This window comes from Staurois parvus, unplaced genomic scaffold (genome assembly GCF_062004578.1).
Source record: "Staurois parvus isolate SC_StPar_1 unplaced genomic scaffold, SC_StPar_1.0 ptg000978l, whole genome shotgun sequence".
Taxonomy (NCBI): Eukaryota; Metazoa; Chordata; class Amphibia; order Anura; family Ranidae; genus Staurois; species Staurois parvus.
Window position 1 is genome coordinate 1,638,471 of NW_028318774.1, and position 25,764 is coordinate 1,664,234.

Below are 25,764 nucleotides of genomic sequence, written 5' to 3' on the forward strand. Positions count from 1 at the left end.
CTTATGTATTATACATGGTGATCATATCCCTACTTATGTATTATACATGGTGATCACATCCCCCCTTATGTATTATACATGGAGATCATATCCCCCCTTATGTATTATACATGGAGATCATATCCCCCTTATGTATTATACACGGAGATCACATCCCCCCTTATGTATTATACATGGAGATCACATCCCCCCTTATGTATTATACATGGAGATCATATCCCCCTTATGTATTATACATGGAGATCATATCCCCCCTTATGTATTATACATGGAGATCATATCCCCCCTTATGTATTATACATGTTCATCATATCCCCCTTAATCTCCTCTTCTCAAGAGAGAATACATTCAGTTCCTCTAATCTTTCCTCATAGCTGAGCGCCTCCATGCCTCCTATCAGTTTGGATACTCTTCTGTGCACCTTTCTCCAGTTCCCCAATGTTCTTTTTGTGAATTGTTTCCCAAAACTGAACTGCATATTGCAGATGAGGTCTTACTAATGATTTGTACCGGGGTAATATGATATATCTCTCTCTCTGGAGTCTATACCTCTTTTAATACAAGAGAGGATTTTGCTCGCTTTAGAAACCGCAGCTTGGTATTGCATGCCATTATTAAGCTTGTGATCTACCGGAACTCCCAGATCCTTCTCCACCATCTTTTTCTCACCTCTTTAAAAGTTCAGGAATAAAGTGAGTGAGTGAGTTAATCTGAATGGGTGACTACAAAAGGGACATATTGAGAGTGCATAATGAGTTGTAGACAAAAAATGGATGCAGACGTGGGATCTAATACTGTAGCTGCTGACTTGATATTAGGGCACTTACCGGTCCAGGCATCCAGCGGTGTCCTCACCCTGAACAGATTCTTCAATCAATTGTTGGGTGCTGGCACTGTCTCAACTAAGGGAAACCGGCAGTGAAGTGGCTTCACAGCCAGTTTTCTACTGCGCTGTGCTTTGTGAACGGGCTGCAGATCTCTGGGACCTGTTGAGTTTCCCAGAGAGCGGCAAGGGGGGGGGGGATGAACGGTCAAAACCATGCAACCCCCCCTTCCCCCCCGAAAAGGTGCCAAATGTGGCAGCGGGGTGGAGGGCCAGATAAGCAGATCTTCCACTTTTGGGTGGAACCCTGCTTTAACCTCTTCACGCTGGTGCCTCCCAGCCCTTTAAGGGGTTTCAGACTCCGGGAGGTGGGGCGGGGTCATGTGACCACCATGATTCACTGTCATGGCGGTCACATGATTGGAAAAAGGTCCCTATCTCAAGGGGAGATCTGGATCTTTCCGTGAGACACTGACATATGTGCTGCGAGCGCGCAGGGCACGCGCTCTAAGCACATATGTGTTTTCAAATGGTACGCAAATATGCAGGCGCTCGCCGTCAAGGCCCAGCTGCCGAGAGGCCGCATATTTGCGTACGGTCGGCGTCACGGGGTTAAAGAACACAACACACCCAATCGTATTACTGAAAGATGTTTTCACCGCATTTTTGAGTGGCCTGTTCAGATTTTGCGCTGAGGCCCAGGGATAAGATGTCAGCTACGCAAAGTGTAATAAAACATACAGGTTATATTTTCATCTCTTTAATGAAGTCTGAACTTTCCAAAATGACTCATAAATGTAGTTTTTTTTTAAAAAATTTAACACATCAATATATCTTACCTGCTCCAAGACCACCATAAGTTTCTGGGTACTGAACAGAAAGGCACAGCTGAAGGGCTATTTGAGTCTTCCCCGCGGAGCTCTCTCCCGCCAGCTCTGTAATGCCCACCAGGGGAAGTCCTCCTCTCAGCAGATTATTCAGAACTCCACATCCCAGGCTCAGCTTCTGGTGCTGTGCAGGGAATCGTGACTTCTCTGTATAAAGCTGAAAAGCTGTAATCCACCAAAATTATCAGAAAGATTCATGTCCCTTTAAAGTCAAACATGTGAAGGCATACAGGCTCTATAAAAATGTGAGTGGGTGGGGGTGGGAGAGGTATTTGAGATGCATTCCAGCTAGAATCACTACAATGGTGATATACATGGTTAGTTTAAAAGCCAATAAGAAACAAGCAGTAGCTCCAAGGTCATTCACAATGCATTGGTGTCAACACTATTTGCAAAAATCTTTGCATTCCTTTAAAGCATTAAACCATTTTTTATTTGCACATTTGCTATGTACCAACAAATTATCTTGAATCATGTGTCCCCCATGCTTGGATGGCTGATTTATTAGTTAGAACGCTTAATTTCATTCATGAACTGAAGGTACAGTAAGTGCCAAGTTTTCAGCCCTACAATTTACAGTTCTGGCTCTCATGCCCGGAACAAACATAATGAGGTAATTTATTGATACATGGAAAACATACAAAAATATGTTTGTTTCAGAGTTCAGCTTTAAATTCAGGGGTTTCCAGTGAAGGGTACTGCCAAAGCTGAACTCCAAATCAAGACCACTCATTGCTGCTCTCTCTCCTTGTGCAGGGTGTGTGGTCTTGTCTCCGCCCCCTCCTGTAGTTTTCTGCAGGAAGCCTGTAGAGGGTGGGGCCTGCAAGGTCCCTTCCACATCTATGCTGTCTGCACAGGCTGTATACAGCACAGTGTGATGTCACTGCTACCTTTACAAGATGATAACGGAGCTTGCAAAAGGATCTGGTGCTCAAAAATCGATATCCTTTGTGGCTATTGAGGATTATATTTAAAAAAGCTTTTGTCCCTGGAGCTCAGCTTTAATGTTCCAGCATACATTTTAGGCAATGGTACACTCAGACCTTGTGGTAACAGTTTGGAGAAGTCCCTTTTCTGTTCCTGCAGGAACTCCTGTGCATAAAGTCATGGCTTGATGAGTTTTAGGTGAGAGTGGAAAGGCCTACACAAAAGCCCTGACCTGAACACCTTTGTGATGAATTGTAAAGCAAGCAAAGCCCTATATGAAGTAATGGAATGGGGGAAAAGACAAAAACAAGGACAGCCCAGTCACAAAGCTTGCCAGAGTCATGTGATGGGCTCTTCTCCAATCACCAACATCTCTGATATAGAGCATGAATAGTAAAGAAAGGGCCAGGTGGAGGATGGAACCACCAAGTTGGGGCATGGATCATTGTGGGATCCCAGTCGTTTAACACCAACAGTGATAGAACCCTGGGTATTGCGGCACTTGGAACATTGGGCTGTTATATTTACATATACCAAACTAGTGGGAATTCACCTAGATTGGTCTACTTGTGATTCCAGTCCCTCCCAAGCATGTGAGTGGATGAATGGTGGGAGATACGGCTAGGAGCTTACAGATCAAGCTTTGACGGATTGTTTAGTACCGAGGATGCAGTGCAGATCCCCTGTTCTCCCAATGGAGTGAGGCAATTGTCTTACCCTATGTGCCCCCACACCGCACCTTGGACTCCTTTCCAAAGCTCCTGAAAAAGCGCATAGTTGCAAAACACATTGAGCCTATTGTAGGTTGTGGCAACTCCTGACCATAAAATACCATACACCAAGCATTCATCCATTATTACTACTAATGGTTGGGAGACCACAACAACAAATCTTTGGAAAGGCATTTAGATTTTGTTAATTGTGCAACACGTGTCTATTTTTAACTTTGTGATGAAGTCCTATATTTTGTGAATAAAACATGTAAAATTTTAACTTAGTTTGAGGTGCCTATAAAGTCCATTTATTCTTTACTATTCATGCTCTAGTTGTTATTATTATACAGTATTTATAAAGCGCCAACAGTTCGCTCAGCGCTGTACATTACAAAGGGAGACAGAACATGCAACAGTACGATAACAATACAATGTGATACACGAGGGGTTCGAGGCGTTAAATTAGGAGGGGCACATCTGTGTAATTATATGTCCATGGTGCAACCCTGTGGTGACACATCTACCTTTTTAACATATCTGATATATCTCAGGCATCATTTTAACTGTCCCTCTCTTTTTCTGCTTTATTTTTGATCATCTATTCTTCAAGTGACACTTTTTTACATACATTATTCTAAAATATCAAGTATGCCATGGCTCTTTTTTTTGTTTATTTAAAAAGTCCCTTACTGTAGTTTTCAGGCTTCTTTTTTGTTCTGTGCACGCTCTGGATCCTCCACTGATGCACCTCGCCACTACTAGTGTAAAGGGAGCAGTGCCGTTATTTCTGGTCACATGCTCTGCTCTTTGCGTACTACAATTCCCATTTAACTCTTCCCTGCTCCATCCAAACTATAAAAAGATCTCCTAACCTTCATACTCATAATCATGCATTTTGGGTATTCATACTGCACATATGCACAGCTGTTTCTGGAATCAAGGTATTGACATGACTTTGACTGACAGGTTTAGCCTTTGTAATGTACAGGACACCTTTCATCTCCCAGGTAGCTGTTCAGGATGATGTAGACTACCATGTGAAAACACTGTATAGCTTGAAGAAAGCTCACTCTGTTGTTAAACTGGTTCTAAAGGCTGAAGGTTTTTTATTATTATTATTATTATTATACAGGACCTATATAGCGCCGATAGTTTGCTCAGCGCTTTATCTTTATCTTCATTTATTCTAGGCACAAAGGTAAAAAAAACCTTCTGTGTGCAGCTACCCCTGCAGCCCCCCTTAATACTCACCTAAGCCCTATCTAGCAATATGCACAAGAGTCAAGGCTATCCTGGGTCACTCTCTCCCCATTGGCTGAGACACAGCTTGTCAGAGATGCGGGTGTGACCAGAAGTGTGTAAACTGACACAGGGAAACGCAAGCTTCAGATATGGTATAAATAAGACAATTTATTAAGACTAACAATACAAACATAAACGCAGTGCACCAAACCCCAAGCTAACACAAATACATACAACAAGGTGAAACAAACCCAAACCTAAACTGATACAGATACACAAGTACATACACATATAGAGCACAACGTAGTCAGGCAAGCCGGGTCGATAACTATCGGGCAGGTAGGTACAGGAGGAGCAGGTGGAGAGAATGGTCAGGGTCACAAGCCAGGGATCAAAACAGGAGAAGTCAGCAGATGTCAGGATCAGGCAGGGTCGGCAACAAGTCAGGCAGAGGCAGAAACAGGAACGCAGGTTACAAGATACAGGGGCCCATGGAAAAACACACACCAAGGCACAGACTGCAGGTCTGGCCATCCCTTAAATACACCTGCAATCAGCCCCAGGTGATGGCTAATTGCCGAAGTGAACCTCTGGTTGTTGAGAGCACCCGCTGGCCAGCCCTGATACTGCAGCCCACAAGGCAGGTGAGTCCCACCACTATTGGCAAGTCCATTCCTGACACAGCTCCTGCCAATCACACCCATTGAGGAGGAAGCAGGAGGCAGGGCTAAGCCATGCTCTGTGTGTACCATGGACAAGCAGAGGCGGCTCGGGAGCAAGCACACACAAGCCATTGCACAGAGCAGGTAAGTATAATGTGTTTATTATTTAAAAAAAAACAAAAAAAACAAAAACAAAACCTTTATAACCACTTTCAGCCCTGGTTCACACTGATGCGGTGCAGAATTCGCAGCGTTTTCTGTGCAAATTCTGCACCGCATCAGAATCACACCCCGTTCATGCAAACCGCTGCGGGTGTGTATGTTAAGTTAACAACACCCCAAAAGCGGTACGCAAAATGCGGTATGATGTGCAGAATCAGATCGCATAGGTGTGAATACCCATGCGATCCGATTTTAGTGCGGACCAAAAAAAGGGTCCTGCACCTTTTTTGTGGAGGCGCGGTGCGATTAGAGCCATACAAATTGTATGGCTCCAATCATACTGCCCACAAACAGCATGTGCGTTGCACAGGAATTTGTTGCGCTTCCTGTGCAAATCACATGCGATATACAGCACCGCATATATGTGAACCCAGCCTCAAGCTGAATTTGTTCCACAATACTTTTAAATAAACAGTTGCAGATGAGTTACCTGTAAGTGCTGGATGTTTCTGCAGAGCTGCACCTGCTGCTTTCTGTAAGTCATAGATGTCAGTAACGGAAAGCTGGGTCACTTTCTGTAAGTCCCCAATGGAGAAAGTAAGAAGGTCTTTGGCAGACTTGATGTTTGCTGAAAAAAAGACGTGTCATCAGTGGCCAGTATTTCTAAATCACACTAGAGACTGTGTCGGTGGGTTTGCTTTAAAGGATAAGTTCACCTTTGGAACATGTAACATTTTCCACCCGTTTTAGGATGTAACATGTTCCCATAGCTGTAGCCGCGCCCGCCCCCCCTCTGACTGATAATACAGCCGCGTCACACATTCACAGAGTTCTGCCTTAGCGGCTGTGGGATTGTAGTTATTTATTTCAGGTACTTATATAGTACCATCAATTTACGCAGCACTTTACATATATATCGTACATTCACATCAGTCCCTAACCCTCAAGGGGTGTACAATCTAAGGTCCCTAACTTACATTCATACACATATTAGGACCAATTTAGTCAGGATCCAATTAACCTACCAGCATGTCTTTGGAGTGTGGGAGGAAACCGGAGTACCAGGAGGAAACCCACTCATGCACAGGGAGAACATGCAAACTCCAGGTGGTGCCGTGGCTGGGATTCGAACCAACGACCCTAGTACTGCCAGGCAGAAGTGCTAACCATTTAGCCAATGTGCTGTGGTAGTTTTCAATGAACTACCATGGCACAGTGGAGCACCGTGGTACTTCATTGTAGCTTCCTGTCAGTATATGTGCTTGCTCATACATCCAGTACGGCAAGCAGATAGTCTGACAGGTCTGCAGGAGACCTGCATGGCATCAGTGATCTACTGATTGCTGGTGCAATGCTTTACAGGCTCCTGCAGACAAAAATAATAAATGCACATTTTTTTACTTGAAAAAAAAATGTGCAGTTATTATTTTTGTCAAAAAGGTGAACTTATCCTTTAAAAAGAGAGAAGTAGAGTTAAAGCTTTTTTGACTACACTTCCCCTATGGATCACAGGAGTGAACTTAGGCTCCATTCACACTTGTGCAACTTCAAAATCGTGTGACTTTACAGTGTGACTTTGGCTTTGACCAAAGATAATGGTTTCTGCTGTACAAAGTCGCACACAAGTCACATGTACAACATTCAGGTGTAACTTTCATGCAACTTTGAAGGGTTTACATTGAAGTCTATGGGCCTCAAGTCACATGAAAGTCAGACAAAAGTAGTGCAGGAACTACTTTGAAGTCGCTGCGACTTGAAGTTGCACAGATATGAATGGTACTCATTGGGAAACATGGGGGGGGGGGGCGACTTTGAACCCCAAAGTCGCACGACAAGTCGCATAAGTGTGAATGGAGCCTTAGTTCTGCACTTCTGTGACCAGTTTTCAGCCTGCATGGGGATGCACAGGTGTTCCATGCATCTCTCTGCAGGCAGTCTATTTATGTCAATTGGGATGCAAGAACACAGCCACTGCTCCTAATCTGACATCTGTGCGTGTGCGGGTACACAGCTCCGAACGCAGACAGTGTGCTGTCTGTGCAGCCTCTGAGTCCCAATTGACATAAATGAGCCTGCCTGCACAGGGAAGCATTGAACGCCTGTGAGTCCCTATGTGGGTAAACACGGCTCTCACACTGGTTTACGCTACAGAACTCACATGTGAATGAGGCCTTAGATGTTGTTTTTGTGATGGGGATTGTTTATTATACATAATATATTGTTTAGAAGAGATACTAGAATGTCAGCTCTGTGGGGAAGACACTGAGGTAACTAGTTCCATATAAAGCAATTTAACCACTTCTTGCCCATAGGACATCATATGACGTCCTGTACTTGAAGTGGAAATATTGGGATGATCCTTGCAGCTAGAGGCATCATCCCGGTATAATTTCCTGTATTGTAAAAGCCATCATGGTATTTAGCCCCCCGGATTGCTTTTACAGGCAGTGGGAAAGGACACCTCCCTGCCCTTTTGTGCAATTAAGCAGCCCAGTATCTGATTCAGGGATGTTGCTGGGCTACCATAGAGCTGAGCATGGACCAGATGGTCCCTGTCCATCTCTATGGTCCTTGGAGGCCGAAAGCAATGTCATTATGTTATTTCTGGTCCTGGCAGATGTAAACTGCCATTTTTTTTCTGGCAAGCAGAGATCGATGTTTCTTTTTTAAATTTTTTTTATTTTATGCTTTCACAGGTAGAGGAAACATCTGTGGTCTTATAGACCCCAGATGTCTCCATAAAGCGGATCTGTCATGCCTTATTTTTATCACAAGGGATGTTTACATTTCTTGTGATAGGAATAAAAGTGATAAAAAAAAAATTAAAGGGATAGTGTAAAAAAAAAACAAAAACAAAACTGTTCGTGCGCATTGATGAATGCATACGTAAGTCGTGCCCGCATATGTAAATGGTGTTCATACCACACATGTGAAGCATCGCCACAAATAATTCTGGTGCTAGACCTCCTCTGTAACTCTAAACTGGTAACCTGTAAAAATGTTTAAAGCATCGCATAGGGAGATTTTTTAAGTACTGTAGTTTGGCACCATTCAATGAGTGTGAGTTTGAAAGCATAACATGTTTTGTATTTATTGACTTGGCGTAAAGTCATCTTTTATACTTTACAAAGAAATTTGGTTATATATTGTGTTTTTTACATTGAAATTCATTAAAGTGCACTTTTCCAAAAATTGCTCCGTAAATACCACGACATAAAAAATTACAGCACCCACCATTTTATTCTCTAGGGCCTCTGCTTATATATATATACATATATATATATACTGTTTGAGGGTTCTGAGTAATTTTCTAGCAAAAAAAATTATGATTTTTACACGTAGGAGAGAAATGTCAGAATTGGCCTGGGTGGGGGTGTTGTTAATAATGTGTTGGCACTATAAGAATGAATACAATACTATTATTATACAGTATTTATATAGCGCCAAAGGGTATGCTCAGCGCTGTACAGTAGCAGGGGGACAGAACATGAGACAAGACAGTAACAATATACTACACGAGGGGTTCGAGGGCCCTGCTCTTTCGAGCTTACAATCTAGGAGATAGAGAGCTATGATCTGAGGAGTCTGCATCCCAGTGAAAAATCTTACCCCTATTAACAGCCGAGATTATACGAGGATGCACGTCCAGGTGAGTCCAGTCCATGTCCTCATGAGAATTTCTGAATGGAAACATAATTTGTTAAAAACATGAGTGTCTGCACATTGTGGTTTTCAATCATCAGAACCATAAAAATCAGCTATGAGATTTATCAATGATGAGGTCAGGACAGGAAATGTGGGGGAAACAGAGGCTGTGACCCTTTCCAGATTTATCCAGAATGAAAAAGAAAAATGTCTGGAGCTCCACTTTAATATTCACCATTAAAGGATAAGTTTACTTTTACAGAAGAAGATCTGACCACCGTATACTGCACTACCAGCCCTGGAACCTGTAGGCATCATAACAATTGCAATGGCTAGTGGTCATTGGTCAGTGCAGCCACATGCCCCTGCTGGCCAATAAGAATCTCCTATTTCTTCTGGGATGCTTTTCCAGAAGAAGGTGTCTTGGAAAGCATTTTCATTGTTAAAGTCACATGGCTGACCGCTTGCCATTACAAGCATTATGATGCCTGCAGGCTGCTAGGGCAGTGTGCAGCGTATAGGGCAGTGTGCAGCGTATAGGGCAGTGTGCAGTGCATAGGGCAGTGTGCAGTGCATAGGGCAGTGTGCAGTGCATAGGGCAGTGTATAGCCCATCTTCTGTAAAAGTTAAATTACCCTTTATTGACTACTACAATAAATAAAAATATAAATAGAAAATATAAATAAATACATTTATATATATTAAAAAAAAAAGTCCCACCTCCCACTGGTCTAGTCCAGTCCCCCCACCGCTGCCCATTGGCGGAAAGCATCGCCGGTCTGAGTCAGGTGTTCTCCGTAGAGCCGCCCGGCTTTGATTGCGTTCTTTTGGAGAGCTGCTGGAGACGGAGAACACCTGGCCCTGATTGGCGGCGCTCTCCGCTAATGGGAAGGGGGGGACTGGACCAGAGTGTGCCTCCTATAAGCAGGAGGGGGTTTCCACAGATGTCCGGACAGCTTGCAGAAGGCAGTGGGAGGGACGCCCCCCCCGCCTCTCTGGAGCCGCTTGGACCACTTTTAGGAGAGCCGACCATTGGCTCTAGACCCTGCTGCTTGCCTGCAGCAGGAGTAAATGTATGGGGAAAAAAACTTCTTGCCCGGCACCCAGAACTGCATGTCCCGGGCATCAAGCAATAGGAATTCAACATCCCTGTAAAGGAAAGAAAGCCTAAAAAAGCAAACTAATGCAGCACACCACATCTTAAGAATGGTTAAGCTGCAATATAGTATATTTTACAATATACAACATAGTTTGCTTTTGGGTTAGATACCGCTTTAAATTATAACTAAAAGCAAAACTTTTTTTTGTTCGTTTTAATAGACTGGAGATAGACTTGTATTGTATTTTTTCTATGTGAAAACTTAATAAAACATTAAAAAAGAAGAACACCTGCCAGGTTTTATTGTTGTCTGTGTCCCCATTAGGGAGATTCACCCTCTCTATGTGTCCTGTTTACCCTCACCAGAACAGGAATAGAGGGAAAATCTTCCAGTGGGGACACTAGTTGTGGTAACACCTTACTTCACTTTGGGGGATTTCCTCTAACTTCCTGTTTTGGCTATGGGACAGGAAGTGAAGGGAAATCTCCCTAGTGGGGCACGGATGGCCAAAAAAAAAAAACTGATAGGAGTTAAAACTCTCCATTACTATATGCAGAATAAAAGTCCATTCACACTTGTACAACTTGCCATGAGACCTTGGGGTCCAAAGTCGCATGACAAGTTGCACCCCATGTTTCCCAATGAGTACCATTCAAATCTCTGCGACTTCAAATCAGGTCCTGCACTACTTTGGTATGACTTGTGAATGTAAAGTCAGGTCAAAAGTCGCGCTGGAAACCACTGGATCAAGGGCACTAATTCTAGCACCAGACCTCCTGTGTAAATCTAAAGTGGTAACTTGGACAACCGCGCTGTAGCTGTCACCCAGCTGTAGCTGTCATCCGGCTGTAGCTGTCATCCGGCTGTAGCTGTCATTTGGCTGTAGCTGTCATCCGGTTGTAACTGTCATCCGGCTGTAGCCGTCATCCGGCTGTAACTGTCATCCGGCTGTAGCCGTCATTCGGCTGTAGCTGTCATTCGGCTGTAGCCGTCATCCAGCTGTAGCTGTCATTCGGCTGTAGCCGTCATCCAGCTGTAGCTGTCATTCGGCTGTAGCCGTCATCCAGCTGTAGCTGTCATTCGGCTGTAGCACGGTTGCCAAGTGGTTAAAGCATGACATGTTTGGTATCTGTTTACTTGGTGTAACATCATCTTTTACCATAAAATGAGTCATGTATTGTGTTTTTTTTTTGCATTAAAATTCCAAAAAGTGTATTTTAAAAAACAAAATTGTGTTTGAAAAACTGCTGTGCAAATGTCATGCGACAATTGCAAAACCCACTTCTTCAGGGCCACTGCTTTACAAAAAAAAAATGTTTGGGAGTTCTAAGAAATTTTCAAGCAAAAATAAAAATCATTAAATGTTTAAGTCGCCATGAAGCCTTTTTCATTTTTAAAAAGCCCTAGACATTCCTAAAAGCACCACTGGCTGAAAAACAAACAACCATTTGTATTTTCCATTCTGGGAATTTTTTTTTTTATCAGGACAAGTAGATTGTATTGAGGGACAAGTAGACTGGGAGCTGGATTAAGTCCCTTGGACAAGTATTTATTATTTTTTTTAATTTCCACACCCCTGCCTTTATTTCCATCTGATGATCCAGCCAGTAAGTCTGTTGTTTTTCAAAAGCTCAAGCTCTCCAGCGAATGTATCAGTTTTCATAGATGAGACAAACCACTGAACGCTGGCAGGGGAGGTTAGAATGATAACCTTTTATTGTTTAATGTAAAACCTTTAATCCAAATGGAAAAAACTGCTGTAACTGATAACAAAGCGTGAGCTGGAGACTGGCTTCAGTTAGTGTTTTTACACCTGCTAATACATTTAACACTCCCCTCCCCCCAGACTGACAAATGCTGCTGTGCCTCCTGTGCTCACTCCTCCAGAGGGGTGTCCCAGGTGTGTTACTGGCCAGATCACCAGGTGAAACCAAAGGGGGGAAAAGACAAGGAATACAGCCGCCACATTCCATGATTGGTAAGCTGTATTATATAACACATTCCTAGTCAATGGGCCCCGGTATGGGGTCTCGGCTCACCTCTGGGGGCCCCAATCACCTCTGAGCAGTACAGACAACCCCGGCACATGCCTGTCCCATCTTCTGCTCACTGCGAACACCGCGCCCTCTCCGCAGCCAATCACTTTCCAAACAAACAAAGCTCCTCTCCAATCACCAACCACATCGCAGGCCGTCCTCTCCCACCCCTTCCACTCATTGGCTGATACCATGGACAACAAATGTCACGTGGCCTCCAATTCCGCTTCCCATTGGAGGCTGCCCCCTTGCGCGGACTCTAGTGCGGGACTTGGTTTAACACTTCTGCCGCCGGCGGGAGTGGTATGCCAGCAGTCACGTCGCCGGCCCGCTCCACCTATCGAGGTCCCGCAAGGGGTTAAAGGCTGGTAAATGCGTCCTGACCAATCCGGTGCGGCGGGGAGGCTTCTTGCTGTGCTGTGATTGGGCGGAGGCGGGCTGTCAGTCGCGGGAGAGGTGTGAGGTGATTGGCTGGGGCTGTCCGGGGCTGTGAGGGAGGAAAGATGTCCACCGATGGCAAGAAGCTGGTCCGCTCCCCCAGCGGGCTCCGCATGCTGCCCGAGAACCGGGCGTACAGCAGCCCCTTCTGCCTGGAGGAGCCGCAGTGGGTGCCGGACAAGGAGGTAGGTTGTGGTGTGGAGCCCCCAGGGAGGGTGTCCGGGGACCCTGCGCCTGCCAGCACTACAAGTCTCAGCATAGCTAAGGCCTTCATAGAGGACGGGGATCCTCACACGGACCTGAAGGATAACCTGCCCCTTCAGTGTGCAAACTAATCACCTGACCCTCCATAACTGACCCCTAAGGGGGCAGGACTAAACTTTTCTTCATGTTTGGTGGGGAAAAAAAAAAATTAACTGGGGAAGTTAACATTGGTGTCCCCTTAGGAGTGATTTCCTTCACTTCCTGTCCTGGTGACACAACAGGAAGTGAGAGATCTGAGGGGAGGGGACGCCCTCTCTTAGGGTGCTGAAGTTTGAATGTCATTATTCCTGGCAATATTATAAATTCCAGGTCCCAGAATGCAATTCTCATCTCTGTACATCCACATTGTACACGTGTATTAGCGCACATACGCATGTATGTGTGTAAAATATTGACTGGCATCACAGATTGTTGTGGGGTTTTTTTCTGATGTTCGCATACCTGTGTGTACAACCACACTGAAAACCATGTGCTGCATTGACATTGGTAAACAAAAAAAATGCCTGTATGCCTAAAAATGCTGTGTTTTCAGGAAGCCGTGTGCAGCAGGCCTTTAGTTGTCACAGGAACCAGTGACCCCAATGGAAGACTTTCCCTCTTCCTGTCCTGGTGACAACTTTTAGAAATGGTGGGGAGATTTCTGGCCATGCTTACAGCAGCCGCAGGCTAGGATCTCCCGACCGATCCCACCGCTGCGCGCGCCTGAGTTGTCCCGACCGGCCCCACCGCTGCGCGTGCGCAGCGCCTGAGTTGTCCCGACCGGCCCCACCGCTGCGCGTGCGCAGCGCCTGAGTTGTCCCGACCGGCCCCACCGCTGCGCGTGCGCAGCGCCTGAGTTGTCCCGACCGGCCCCACCGCTGCGCGTGCGCAGCGCCTGAGTTGTCCCGACCGGCCCCACCGCTGCGCGTGCGCAGCGCCTGAGTTGTCCCGACCGGCCCCACCGCTGCGCGTGCGCAGCGCCTGAGTTGTCCCGACCGGCCCCACCGCTGCGCGTGCGCAGCGCCTGAGTTGTCCCGACCGGCCCCACCGCTGCGCGCGCGGCATGTGTGATCCTTCATTATTTACAGAGAAGAATGAAGGAATCTGTTCCTGGAGGATCAGCCAATGATTGGAAGTTCTGAGACATTCATTATAATCCGTGATGAGCTTCGCTGTGTATGGACAGGAGTCCCAACCCACTTGGGCTATCCCGCTGGAAGGCAGCCAATCAGACAGCGGACATTCCAGACCCTGCAGCTGCAATCATGCAGGGGGCGTATACATGCAGCTGTAGCGAATGCCTCCGCCTCCTATGATTGGCTGTCGGCTTTTACATCTTATCAGGGACATCGCTCAGGTGGGTTTGTTCTCCTGCCAAAGCACGGCTAGGCTCATCACTGACCATTCTAGGCGAGGGAGGAATTCCCTGCAGCTGCATGTACACGCCCCTTGCATACACGTGGATGCAGGGTCAGGAGTGCCTTCCGCTGTTTATGATTGGCTGTCATCTTTGACAGCTTCCCAGCGGGATTGAGATTTCTGTCCAACACGGCTAAGCTCATCACTGATTATAATGAATGTCTCGGCTCATCAGAACTACCAGTCATCCCAATCATCGGCTGATCTGCTAGTAATCCTTCAATGATTGGACGTTCTAATGGGCTGGAACATTCCTGGCAGGTTCGCTCAGGTGGGTTCGGTCTCCTGTCTAAGCTCATCACTGATTATAATGAATGTTCCAGCCCATCAGAACTTCCAATCATTGGCTAATCGTCCAATAACTGATTCCTTCATTCTACTATGTAAATAGTGAAGGATCACAAATACCATGCGTGTGATTGGTCAGGAGAACCTAGCCAGCACCGTAAGGATGTCCAGAAATCTCCCCACCATTAGTGAAGGATTGCAAATACCATGCGTGTGATTGGTCAGGAGAACCTAGTCAGTGCCATAAGGATGGCCAGAAATCTCCCCACCATTTGTAAAAGTTGTCACCAGAATAGGAAGAGAAATCCTTTAATGGAGAAACTGGTTGTGACAACTAAGGCCTGCTGCAGACTTCTGCCTAAAAAATGCAGCATTTTCAGGCATACAGGTGTTTTTATTTAAGTGATCTAAATGCAGCCAATGACTACAAACGCTGATCTGTGTATTCTGGCGAGTCCCCAATCTCAGAATATAATAGAAGCCCAGGGCGATCCCTGCATCACACATCATTGTATGGATGTGCCAATTTTTGTTTGCTTAGCTTGCTGAACAGTTCTACCCAGCTTAAGGGTCACGGTACGTATTACAGTCTGACATTTGTTCAGTCAACTTTGAGGATGAGGATCTATTTAATCTATCCAATCAGTTTGTATCCAGACAGGCAGGCCCGTGCACTACATAGTTGGTAGCAGATTGTACAATCAGACTGGGACGTGTGTGGTGAGTTTTACTCGAAAGCTGGCCAATCAACTTTGTGCTTTTTATGACTTGAAAACCGAATAAACATGATTATTAAAGAAAGCTGACCATAGACTATACAATCTGATTGTACAATCTCCTTTACATAACCAATACTATGCAACAGGAGGACTCGCCTAAACAATTCCTTCAATTGGTATGAAACCAGGCAGGTCCTTGCAGTACATAGTTGATGGCAAATCAAAAGGCGATTGTGTAGTGTATGGTCAGCCTTACAGAGAAGAAACTGCATGGTAGGAAGTGATGCTGGGAATTCGGGAGCGTTGTTTGCTTATAGGGAGCCTTTTGTTGTCCAGCCCGTCTTCAGCTGCCTATAAAGTGTAAATGGCAGTTATTTTACTTTACAATGTTGACAGTTCAGATTGCTGTCGCCAGAGGCGGCTGAGTAATGCTGTGGTTTGTGCTGTCCCCACCCAAGGCCCTCAGGGTGTGCTGGCGCTTGTAGTTGTACCTTTCTCCCATCCCTCCAGGTGGTCAAGGTGTGCTGGCAGTTAAAGCTCCACTGCTAAGGTAGTCAGGGTGTGCTGGTACTTGTAGTTCCACACCTGCCAATCACTAGCTTTTCCACTATGATGGTTATTTCATTTTTTTTTTTTTAAGTGGAGTTAAAGGCTCAGTGCACTTTTAACAGAAAAATTCTGTAATGGGCGACTGGAAGTAAACTGAGTCTGTTGTCCATTTACACCCTACTACCACCAATCTGCTCCACCTAAACAGAAGAGGGAAAGGTGTTTTTGTTTGTTTTTATTTCTAGGGCACACGGAGGTAGACGGGTATAAACACACAATTTCGTTTAAGCCCACCTGTCCAAAGGGATGCATGGACAGCCTGATCAGGTCCGCCTAAAAAGCCAACAGGTAGACCTGATCAGAATGCCTGTCTGAAAGAGTCGTAATGTGGTGCAAGTGGTGGACATAGCCTTTAGACATTGTATTGGGGAGCAGCAAATCCATCCTTCAGTTGTAAGTTACACGGATCACAAAATAAAATGTAGTGTTATTATACAGGATTTATATAGCGCCAACAGTTTGCGCAGCGCTTTACAAAATGAAGGCAGACATTACAGTTACAATACAATTTGGTACCCGAGGAACACAAAGGGCCTCGTTAGAGCTTACAATCTAGGAGGAAGGGTTGAGTGATACAAAAGGTAACAGCTGTGGGGGATGAGCTGATGGAGGAAATAAATGGCAGTTTACTAGTTAGAAGCAGGATAGGCTTCTTTAAAGAGGTTTTCAAGGATTGTCTAAAGGTGGATAGATTAGGAGATAGCCGGACAGATTGAGGTAGGGAGTTCCATAGGATGGGAGAAGCTCGGGAGAAGTCCTGGAGGCGAGCATGGGAGGAGGTGACACGGGAATTAGAGAGCAGAAGGTCTTGGGAGGATCAAAGAGAGCGGTTTGGTTGATATTTTGAGACCAGGTTGGTGATGTTGTTGGGGGCAGAGTTGTGGATGGCTTTCTAAGTTATTATTTTGAATCTTATTTGTTGGTTGAGTGGAAGCCAGTGGAGGGATTGGCAGAGAGGGGTAGCAGACACTGAACATAAGGTGGATGAGCCTGGCAGCAGCATTCATGATGGACTGGAGGGGGGGGTAGCCTATGTAAAGGTAAGCCAATGAGGAGGGAGTTGCAGTAGTCGAGGTGAGGTGGTAACCAGGGAGTGAATTGGTTTAATATGGATATTTTCTAGAGATGTTGCGGAGGTTGAGGCGGCATGATTTGGATGTGGGCCTGAAAGCATAGTTCAGAATCCAGGGTTACCCCTGGCATGCAGGGATGGGTTGATAGTGGTGCTACTGATCCTGACCGAGAAATCGGGGGAAGATGCACGTGGGAGAAGAAATATTATTATGATCTCAGTTTGGATAGATTGAGTTTTAGGAAGTGGTGTGACATCCAGCCTGATCTGTCTGTTAGTAAATTGGTGATACGTGAGGAAACTGATGGGGTGAGCTGAGGAATAGAGATTTGTGTGTCATCAGCACAGAAATGGTACTGGAAACCATGGTGGATTTTAAAAGCCGTATATATTACCATATAGCAGTGCAAGGTGAATTAGCATTCATACATGGCATGGGCGATAGTATAGATGGATATTGCTCACAGACATTTTCCTATGATGGGACAGAGAAGAGTTCTTCAGATGATGCAGAGCCGAAGTGCAATGCTCAATACTTAATCCAAGAGGAATACTTTAGCCAAGATGATAGTTGCCGATGCTATCCCTGGCTGTGCTGCCCCTAGCTGTGCCTCCCCTATGGAAGGCCTACATTTAAAATGTATGGGAACCGTTTTATAGATATTTCTGCTGGTCAATGAAGAGTCAGTTAAATGGACGTTTTAGTAGTTTAAATGGTACAACTGTTTATAGGTCTCCAGCTATAACTAACAATGTTGTCTCTGTGTGGAGATGGGAGGGCTAATAATGGGATCAGCTGGTATCCTGAGGCAGAATAATTGGTTGTCTGTCCCCGCCCTGCTCTAGGAGGACCTGGGACCATGCTGTGTCTGCCTTCACCATTGACAGCTGTGGCAGACTGAGGAGGAAGCTTCTGGCTGTTGATGGCAGTTCTGATTATCTGAGCAGATTCCTCTTGTACAGCTGGGATGTTCTCAATAATGGTTACTATGTTCACTGGTTCTAGAACCAACCCTTTATCTTCTACACACCAGAGCAGCTCTAAATTATCAGTAGTAAGTATTACTGTAAATCCTGTTATCAACAAGAAAATAACACTTATGGTTCGAGTGAAAAGTTCCAACGAGTGAGTGTCATGTCTGTACAGATTGAAATGAGTCGTTTCAGACTGTCCTGCTTCTGGAGCCAAATCCCTACTCTTCTAGAACCTGATTTCAAATCTTTTCTTATAAAGTTTTGTTTTCCCCTCCTTTTTTGCCCTGAGACATCACTGTCTTGATCTCGTCCAATCAAGGAATGCTTTGCATTAGAGATGAGCGAATTATTCAAAAATTCGATTCGGCTGATTCGCCGAATTCGCGGAATAAATTAGATTCGAGGCGAATATATTCGCTGCGAATTTAACGTGTAAAAAGGGTGTTTCTAGGCTTCAGAGAGCCTTTATATTAGTGCAGAACACTGTACCTTTAATTTAAATGCCCTTGGAGTCTGCTGGGGAAGAGAAATAATACTGTCAGTCAGTATGACATGCAGATGAGTGCCGTCGATCTTAGAATCACCGCACACTTCACTCATTTGGGCAGTCACGGGGCCAAAACCAGAGTGTGGAGCCACAGTGTGGCGGTGGAGGCAGCAGCAATGGGAGGCCATACAGCACCCTATGACAAAATGGAACCCACCAGCAGTGTGAGGAGACCTGAAAGTGGCACATGGCAGAGTGTGGCGATGGAGACAGCAGCAATGGGAGGCCGTACAGGGACCCATGACACACTCTGGACCTGGCAGCAGCATGAGGAGTCGGTACGGGGGCCCATGGCAGATTACGGGCCTGGCAGCAGCAATGGGAGGCCATACAGCACCCTATGACAAAATGGAACCCACCAGCAGTGTGAGGAGACCTGAAAGTGGCACATGGCAGAGTGTGGCGATGGAGACAGCAGCAATGGGAGGCCGTACAGGGACCCATGACACACTCTGGACCTGGCAGCAGCATGAGGAGGCTGTACAGGGGCCCATGACAGATTACGGGCCTGGCAGCAGCATGAGGAGTCGGTACGGGGGCCCATGGCAGATTACGGGCCTGGCAGCAGCATGAGGAGGCGGTACAGGGGCCCATGGCAGAGTGGCGGAGTGTAAGCAGCTTAAATTGAAGGCCATACAGAGGCCTATGTTAAAAGTCCCCCCAGCAGCAGCGTGGGGAGACGACTAATAGTCGTCTCCCCACGCTGCTGCTGGGGGGACTTTTTAACATAGGCCTCTGTATGGCCTTCAATTTAAGCTGCTTACGCTTCGCCACTCTGCCATGGGCCCCTGTACCGCCTCCTCTTGCTGCTGCCAGGTCCAGAGTGTGTCATGGGTCCCTGTACGGCCTCCCATTGCTGCTGACTTCATCGCCAGACTCTGCCATGTGCCACTTTCAGGTCTCCTTACACTGTTGGTGGGTTCCATTTTGTGATAGGGTGCTGTATGGCCTTCCATTGCTGCTGCCTCCACCGCCACCCTGCGCCATGTGCCTCTGTCGTCTGCTCACGCTGCTGACGGCTTCCGCTTTTTAACCGAGGCCTGTGTTTGGCTTCCGAATACTGCTGCATCCACCGCCACCCTGCGCCATGTGTCTCTGTCGTCTGCTCACGCTGCTGACGGCTTCCGCCGTCGTCGACTATCAAGAGTCCAATGGCAGAGTGTCGGAGCAGAAGCAGCTTCAATTGAAGGCCATACACAGGCCTAGGTTTAAATGTCCCTCACAGTTAATTCCAATAACGAACTCTACTCCTCCGTGCAATCTACTTACGAGACCCTGGGCAGGTCTGGGTCCAATTTGTGGTAGAGACTGGTTTTGTTCAGCCATGCTTGAGCGAGTAATAACAGGTCTGTGCTGCCCTTTGGTGTCTGGCTTAATGCGCACAACACTGAACGTCCCAGCGTTTGTCAACGATTTGCCGTTAAGTGATGCAAACCCGCTGAACCACGTTCATGAGGAGCCGGTACAGGGGGCCATGAATCAGTATGGACCTGGCAGCAGCGTGAGCAGACGACAGAGGCACATGGCGCAGGGTGGCGGTGTAGGCAGCATTATTCTGAAGCCATACACAGGCCTAGGTTAAAAAGCGGAAGCCGTCAGCAGCGTGAGCAGACGACAGAGACACATGGCGCAGGGTGGCGGTGGATGCAGCAGTATTCGGAAGCCAAACACAGGCCTCGGTTAAAAAGCGGAAGCCGTCAGCAGCGTGAGCAGACGACAGAGGCACATGGCGCAGGGTGGCGGTGGAGGCAGCAGCAATGGAAGGCCATACAGCACCCTATCACAAAATGGAACCCACCAACAGTGTAAGGAGACCTGAAAGTGGCACATGGCAGAGTCTGGCGATGAAGTCAGCAGCAATGGGAGGCCGTACAGGGACCCATGACACACTCTGGACCTGGCAGCAGCAAGAGGAGGCGGTACAGGGGCCCATGGCAGAGTGGCGAAGCGTAAGCAGCTTAAATTGAAGGCCATACAGAGGCCTATGTTAAAAATAATAACATGTTTGGGGCATGATTCATGGCGGATTTAGTCAGTTGTGTCAGGAACTGGTGGTTTGAAATCCAGACTAATCCACGCCTGATTCATTTTCACAAACGTGAGTCTCTCCACACTTTGGGTGGACAGTCGTGTCCTCCGCGGAGTTACAATACCTCCTGCCGCACTAAACACGCGCTCCGATGCCACGCTACTGGCCGGGCATGACAGCCTTTCAAGGGCAAATTCAGCTAGTTGGGGCCAAAGGTCAAGTTTCGTTGCCCAGTAGTCAAGGGGATTGTCTACCTCGGTTGGCAGGGTGCTGTCCAAGTAGGCCCGAGCCTGTTGTTTGAGGTCCTGCTCCAGGTCCACCTGATGCTGCTGCTGCTGCGGCTGGTTAGTAGTTTCCTCACTGCGCTGGTGAAGAAAGCTACTCATCATCGACTGCAGACTGAGGCAGCCGCTGCTGGTGGAGCTGCCACTGCTCCTACCACCCCACCCCTCCCCTGCTGCCATGGCAGCGGAACGCGAGCGCACAGGGCCCACAGTGTCTGAGGATGGACGTTGGCGCAGAAAGGCAGAGACCAACTGACTACATAGGTGGTTTTTATAGTACTTTATTTTGGCCTCCCTCTCAGCAGGTGTGAAAAAGGCCACCATTTTTGAACGGTAGCGAGGGTCCAACAAGGTGTACAGCCAAAAGTCATCCCTCTGTCTGATGGTTATTATTCGGCTGTCGCTACGCAAGCAACCGAGCATGCTATGGGCCATTTGTGCCAAGGAATGCGAGGGACTCCCTGCCTCCATCTCCACAGCATACTGCCACGGTGCGTCTGGGTCCTCTGTCTCCTCCTCCTCTACCAGATGCTCCTGCTCCTCCACTCCTGTCCGCTGAGTGGAAAAACCACCCATTTCACTCAATAATTCCTGAGCACCAATGTCCTCCTCTACCTCCTCTTCTTCTTCCTGTCCTGCCCCCACAGGGGTCATGTGGCGTTGAGATCTGTGCGCCACGTCTACTGCACCCTGACCAGCCATTGTTAACAGCATTTGTTCCAGGACGTGCAACAGAGGAATGACGTCGTTCATCCCATAGTCCTGCCGACTCACGAATAGCGTGGCCTCCTCAAAGGGCCTGAGCAAGCGGCAGGTGTCACGCATGAGCTGCCAATGGCTGACATCTAAGTTACACAGGGGAGTACCTTTATCCGCTTGTAACATCAGGAAATCGGTGATGGCCTTTCGTTGTTCGTAAAGGCGGTCTAACATATGTAGGGTTGAATTCCACCTTGTTGCAACGTCGCAGATCAGGCGATGCTGTGGAATTCCGTTCTGCCGCTGCAGCTCAAGGAGGGTGTGCTTTGCAGTGTAGGAATGGCTGAAATGCATGCAAAGTTTACGTGACATTTTAAGGATGTCTTGCAGTGGGATGGTGGATTTTAGGAACCGCTTGACAACCAGATTGAACACGTGAGCCATGCATGGCGCATGGCACAACCTTCCTTGACGCAGAGCAGACACCATGTTCTTTCCGTTGTCGGTCAACATGGTTCCGATTTTCAGTTTGCGCGGAGACAGCCATCTGTCGATTTCTCTGTTCATTACACTCAGAAGTTCCTCCCCTGTGTGACTACGTTCGCCAAGGCATACCAGGTGCAGCACAGCGTGACACCGTTGCGCCCTGCACATGTGATATGCCGGTCGGGTAATGGGACTTGGCACGGGGGTGGCGGCTGAGGACACGGCGGAAGAAGAGGTGGTAGAGGCGGACATCTTTGCTGGACCAAGGACGTGCAAACGTGGAGGCAAAAGCGGCGTGACCTGTCCAAGTTGCTGGTGCGGCTGTGCCGGCACCACGTTCACCCAGTGGGCCGTAAATGACATGTACTGTCCCTGACCGTAGTTACAGCTCCACACGTCGGCGCTGCCGTGCACTTTGGCAGAGACCGACGTGCTCAAAGACTGGCCCACCATCTCTTCTACATGTGAATGCAGGGCTGGCACTGCCTTTTTGGCGAAGAAATGCCGGCTTGGCACTCTCCACCGCGGCTCGGCACAAGCCATCATTTCTCGGAAAGGTGCTGAGTCCACCACTTGGAAAGGGAGGGACTGCAGCACCAGCAACTTGGACAGGAGGACGTTCAGCTTCTGCACCGTCGGGTGCGTGCTCGCAAACTGTTGTCTCTTGGAAACGGATTCCAAGAAAGACTGCTGACGGAATCCGTGAAGAGGAGTAGCAGGAGAAGGAGCATCTGAACGAGCGGAAGATGCCAACGAGCGACAACTCCCCTCAGCAGAGGTGTTGGAGCCTTGACTGGCTGATAGAGGGCGATTGACGTCGGGTGACGGAGCAAGTAACGGAGCGGGGGCTGGGGCAGGCAGAACCGCCGTATCTTTATCACGGTTTTCTCAGGCCACCAAATGGCGACGCTGCATATGCTGACGCAACGCTGTAGTCACAACATGGGCCCCCTGGCCACGCTTGACTTTCTGGCCACATAGTCGACATACGGCTACGTTTACTTCCTCGGGCGGCTTGACGAAAAATTGCCACACCGCCAAGTAGGAAACTTTGCCCCCGCTACTCCTCACTGGCTGACTGCTACTTCCTCCGTGCACACCGGCACCACTACTGGCCGTGGTGGTAGGTTGCAGTGGAGCTGGTGCTCTACTCCGTGGCCATTTGCCTCCACTGACACTGCTGTGACCCTGCTGCCTCCTGGGCAACCCACCGACTGTTTTGCTCGCTGGCAAGCTGGCACCCTCTTCTCCTGATGATGCGAAGCAATAGCCTGATGACGACGAGGCTGCCAAGTGCGATCAGCCTCATCATCATCAATTAGGGTCTCCGTCACTACTAGCCCCCTCGGCTGCGTGTGGGTCAGGAGACAGACTTGTCTCTAGACCGGCTACCGAGCCACTCTCCTCGCCAGTACTTCTTCGCCTGGCTGCTGAAGAGGCGGATGTCTCCCCCTGTTCCTGACCGCCCTCTGTTAGCTCTTCCTCACTGTACAGTGGGGCTGAGCCCACAGCATGCGACACTTTGCTTTGTGAGGGAACACCAAAGGACAGGGGCAGGTAGAGGACACGTGATTTCAGTGGGCTTGCTCCCGGGCCATGCCAACTAACGGTTGTGTCTGACGTACCCACCGACCGTTGGCTGTAGGTGTCAGAGGTGACCTGGGAAGAGGAAGACGACCGAGTCAACCAATCGATGACGGCAGGGTTGTCGGTGGAGACATGACCGCTGGATGACACCGGGAGCACTGGCCTCTGGCTGCGACTAGTGCTGCCTCGACCCCTTCCTCTGCTGCCACGTCTGCTCGCTCCTGAAACATTGCCTCCTCTGCCACTCCTCTGCGTGTTGTCTGACATACTCTTTAATTCAATAGTGGTTGTGAAGCAGAAATTAACGATTCTGTGTCCCTGAGTAACGATTCTGTGTCCCCCGAGTAACGATTCTGTGTCCCCGAGTAACGATTCTGTGTCCCCGAGTAACGATTCTGTGTCTGTCCGTGAGTAACGATTCTGTGGCCCTAAAGTCTCTGTGGCCCTAACTCTGTCCCTAATACAGACAGGTCTGTCTCTCTTGAATGACCGGAGGCTAATGGAGAATTCTAAGATGGCCGCAATTTATAGCTCCACCATTACACAGTGCTGGCTGGCTGGCTGCTGATTGGCTAATGCGATCACATGTCATGAATGAATGCATTATGGGTCAGCGCGCCTTGTCTGCGCGCCTTCCCAGAGATCCCCGCTCCGTCGCCACACGTCGCCGCCATTTTTGGGAAAATTCGATTCGTGCATCCGAAGTTTGCTAATTTTCGGATTCGGCGCGAATCGAATTTTTCCAGATCTTCGAAACGAATTCCACTTCGCCATGTTCGATTCGCTCATCTCTACTTTGCATTATTTCAGAAAATGCAGAACATTCTCTGAATGGCACCCATGCCAAGCGCCTGACCTCCCATGTTCATAGTCTAACAGGGCAGACACTTGGCACAGGGCTGAGTTCAGTTTCAGGAAATGTACCACTTCCCGTCACGCCCCTTGTCGCTTTTAACCACTTCCCGACCGGCCGTTGCATATAAACGGCCGGACGGTGGTAGTGCAGGGTTGGGTGGCCGTTTATAAACGGCCTCCCCGCACCCTGCTTGTGCACGCTCCCTCGGAGCACGCAGCACCGCAATCCGGTGCCCACTGTGTCCTCAGGACACAGTGAAACACCGATCGTCGGACGGGACCTCTGTACGAGGTCCCGATCATGTGATCACTGATTGGCCAATCAGTGATCACATGCAAAGTAGTAAGCAAGATGTCACTTGTGACATCATTGCTTACTATGTGTGAAATCTGTGAATGATCACAGAGGTCACATGGTACAAGGCTATTCACAACAGCCTTGTACCATGTGACCAGCTGTGACCAATCACAGCTCACTCAGTACTTCTCAGTGAGTGCAAGAATGCAGACAGAGAGAAAGAGAAATGATTGCTTTTACATCCTATATCCGTATAAAAAAAAAAATCTTCTTCACCCCCCACAAGTAGTACAGTGTCACCATGGTGACACTGTACTGCTAGGGTGACAGTATGTAAAAAAATAATAATATAAAAATGTAAAAAAAAATGTTTAAAAATTATAATTTTTGGTTATAAACAAATTTTTTTTTTTACTAAAAAGATAACGGAATAAATTTTGGCAAAGATTTATGATGAAATATTATTTATTTGCAAAATTTTTATTAAAAAACTTTTTTTCAAAATTTTTGGACATTTTCATTTACATAGCAAAAAAAATAAAAATCCCAGCGGTGAATAAATACCACCAAAATAAAGCTTTATCTGTCTCAAAAAAATGGTAAAAAATTCATTTGGGTACAGTGTTGCATGACTGCGCAATTGTCATTCAAAGTGTGATAGCGCTGAAAGCTGAAAATTGCCCTGGTCAGGAAGGGGGTAAAAGTGTCCGGTCTGGAAGTGGTTAAGGGCTTTTAAATGCCGGGAGGCTGAGGCGGGCATTCAGGTCATATGACCACTGTGATTGACTGTCACATGATCAGAAAGCTCCCGATTGCCAGTATGAACTGGGAGCTCTCCAGTCCCTGTCTGGGAGTGTGCAGGGTGTGCACTGTCAGCATAGGGAAGCATATATATGCGGCCTCCTGGTGTTAAAGTCCTCCCACCTAGAGGCCATATTAGTATATTCAAATCTCCAGCGGGAAGAGGTTAAGAAGACACATGGCCACTCGATGAAATAGGAGAAGTGGTTTAACCATAA

General features: G+C 47.4%; 2 protein-coding genes across 5 annotated transcripts in view; one reads left to right on the plus strand and one right to left on the minus strand.

Annotated features, from left to right (window-relative positions):
• XRCC3 (X-ray repair cross complementing 3) overlaps positions 1-12,299 on the minus strand; it is a 26,365-nt gene extending 14,066 nt beyond the window's left edge. For 2 of the 3 annotated variants that reach the window (XM_089657257.1, XM_089657258.1), the window contains exons 1-4: positions 12,201-12,279; positions 9,026-9,096; positions 5,907-6,044; positions 1,663-1,875 (exon numbers count right to left, since the gene is read on the minus strand). In XM_089657257.1, coding sequence (XP_089513383.1) covers positions 1,663-1,875; positions 5,907-6,044; positions 9,026-9,080 — 406 coding nt within the window. In that variant the 5' untranslated portion in view covers positions 9,081-9,096; positions 12,201-12,279. Of the gene's footprint in view, positions 1-1,662; positions 1,876-5,906; positions 6,045-9,025; positions 9,097-12,200 lie in introns of all 3 variants that reach the window. The other variant, XM_089657259.1, reaches the window with a different exon arrangement.
• Positions 12,300-12,515: 216 nt separating this feature from the next.
• The window catches only part of ZFYVE21 (zinc finger FYVE-type containing 21), a 63,510-nt gene continuing 50,261 nt past the window's right edge, over positions 12,516-25,764 (plus strand). For both annotated transcript variants that reach the window (XM_089657260.1, XM_089657261.1), the window contains exon 1: positions 12,516-12,820. In XM_089657260.1, the coding sequence (XP_089513386.1) occupies positions 12,701-12,820 (120 nt within the window). In that variant the 5' untranslated portion in view covers positions 12,516-12,700. The remainder of the gene's footprint in view (positions 12,821-25,764) is intronic.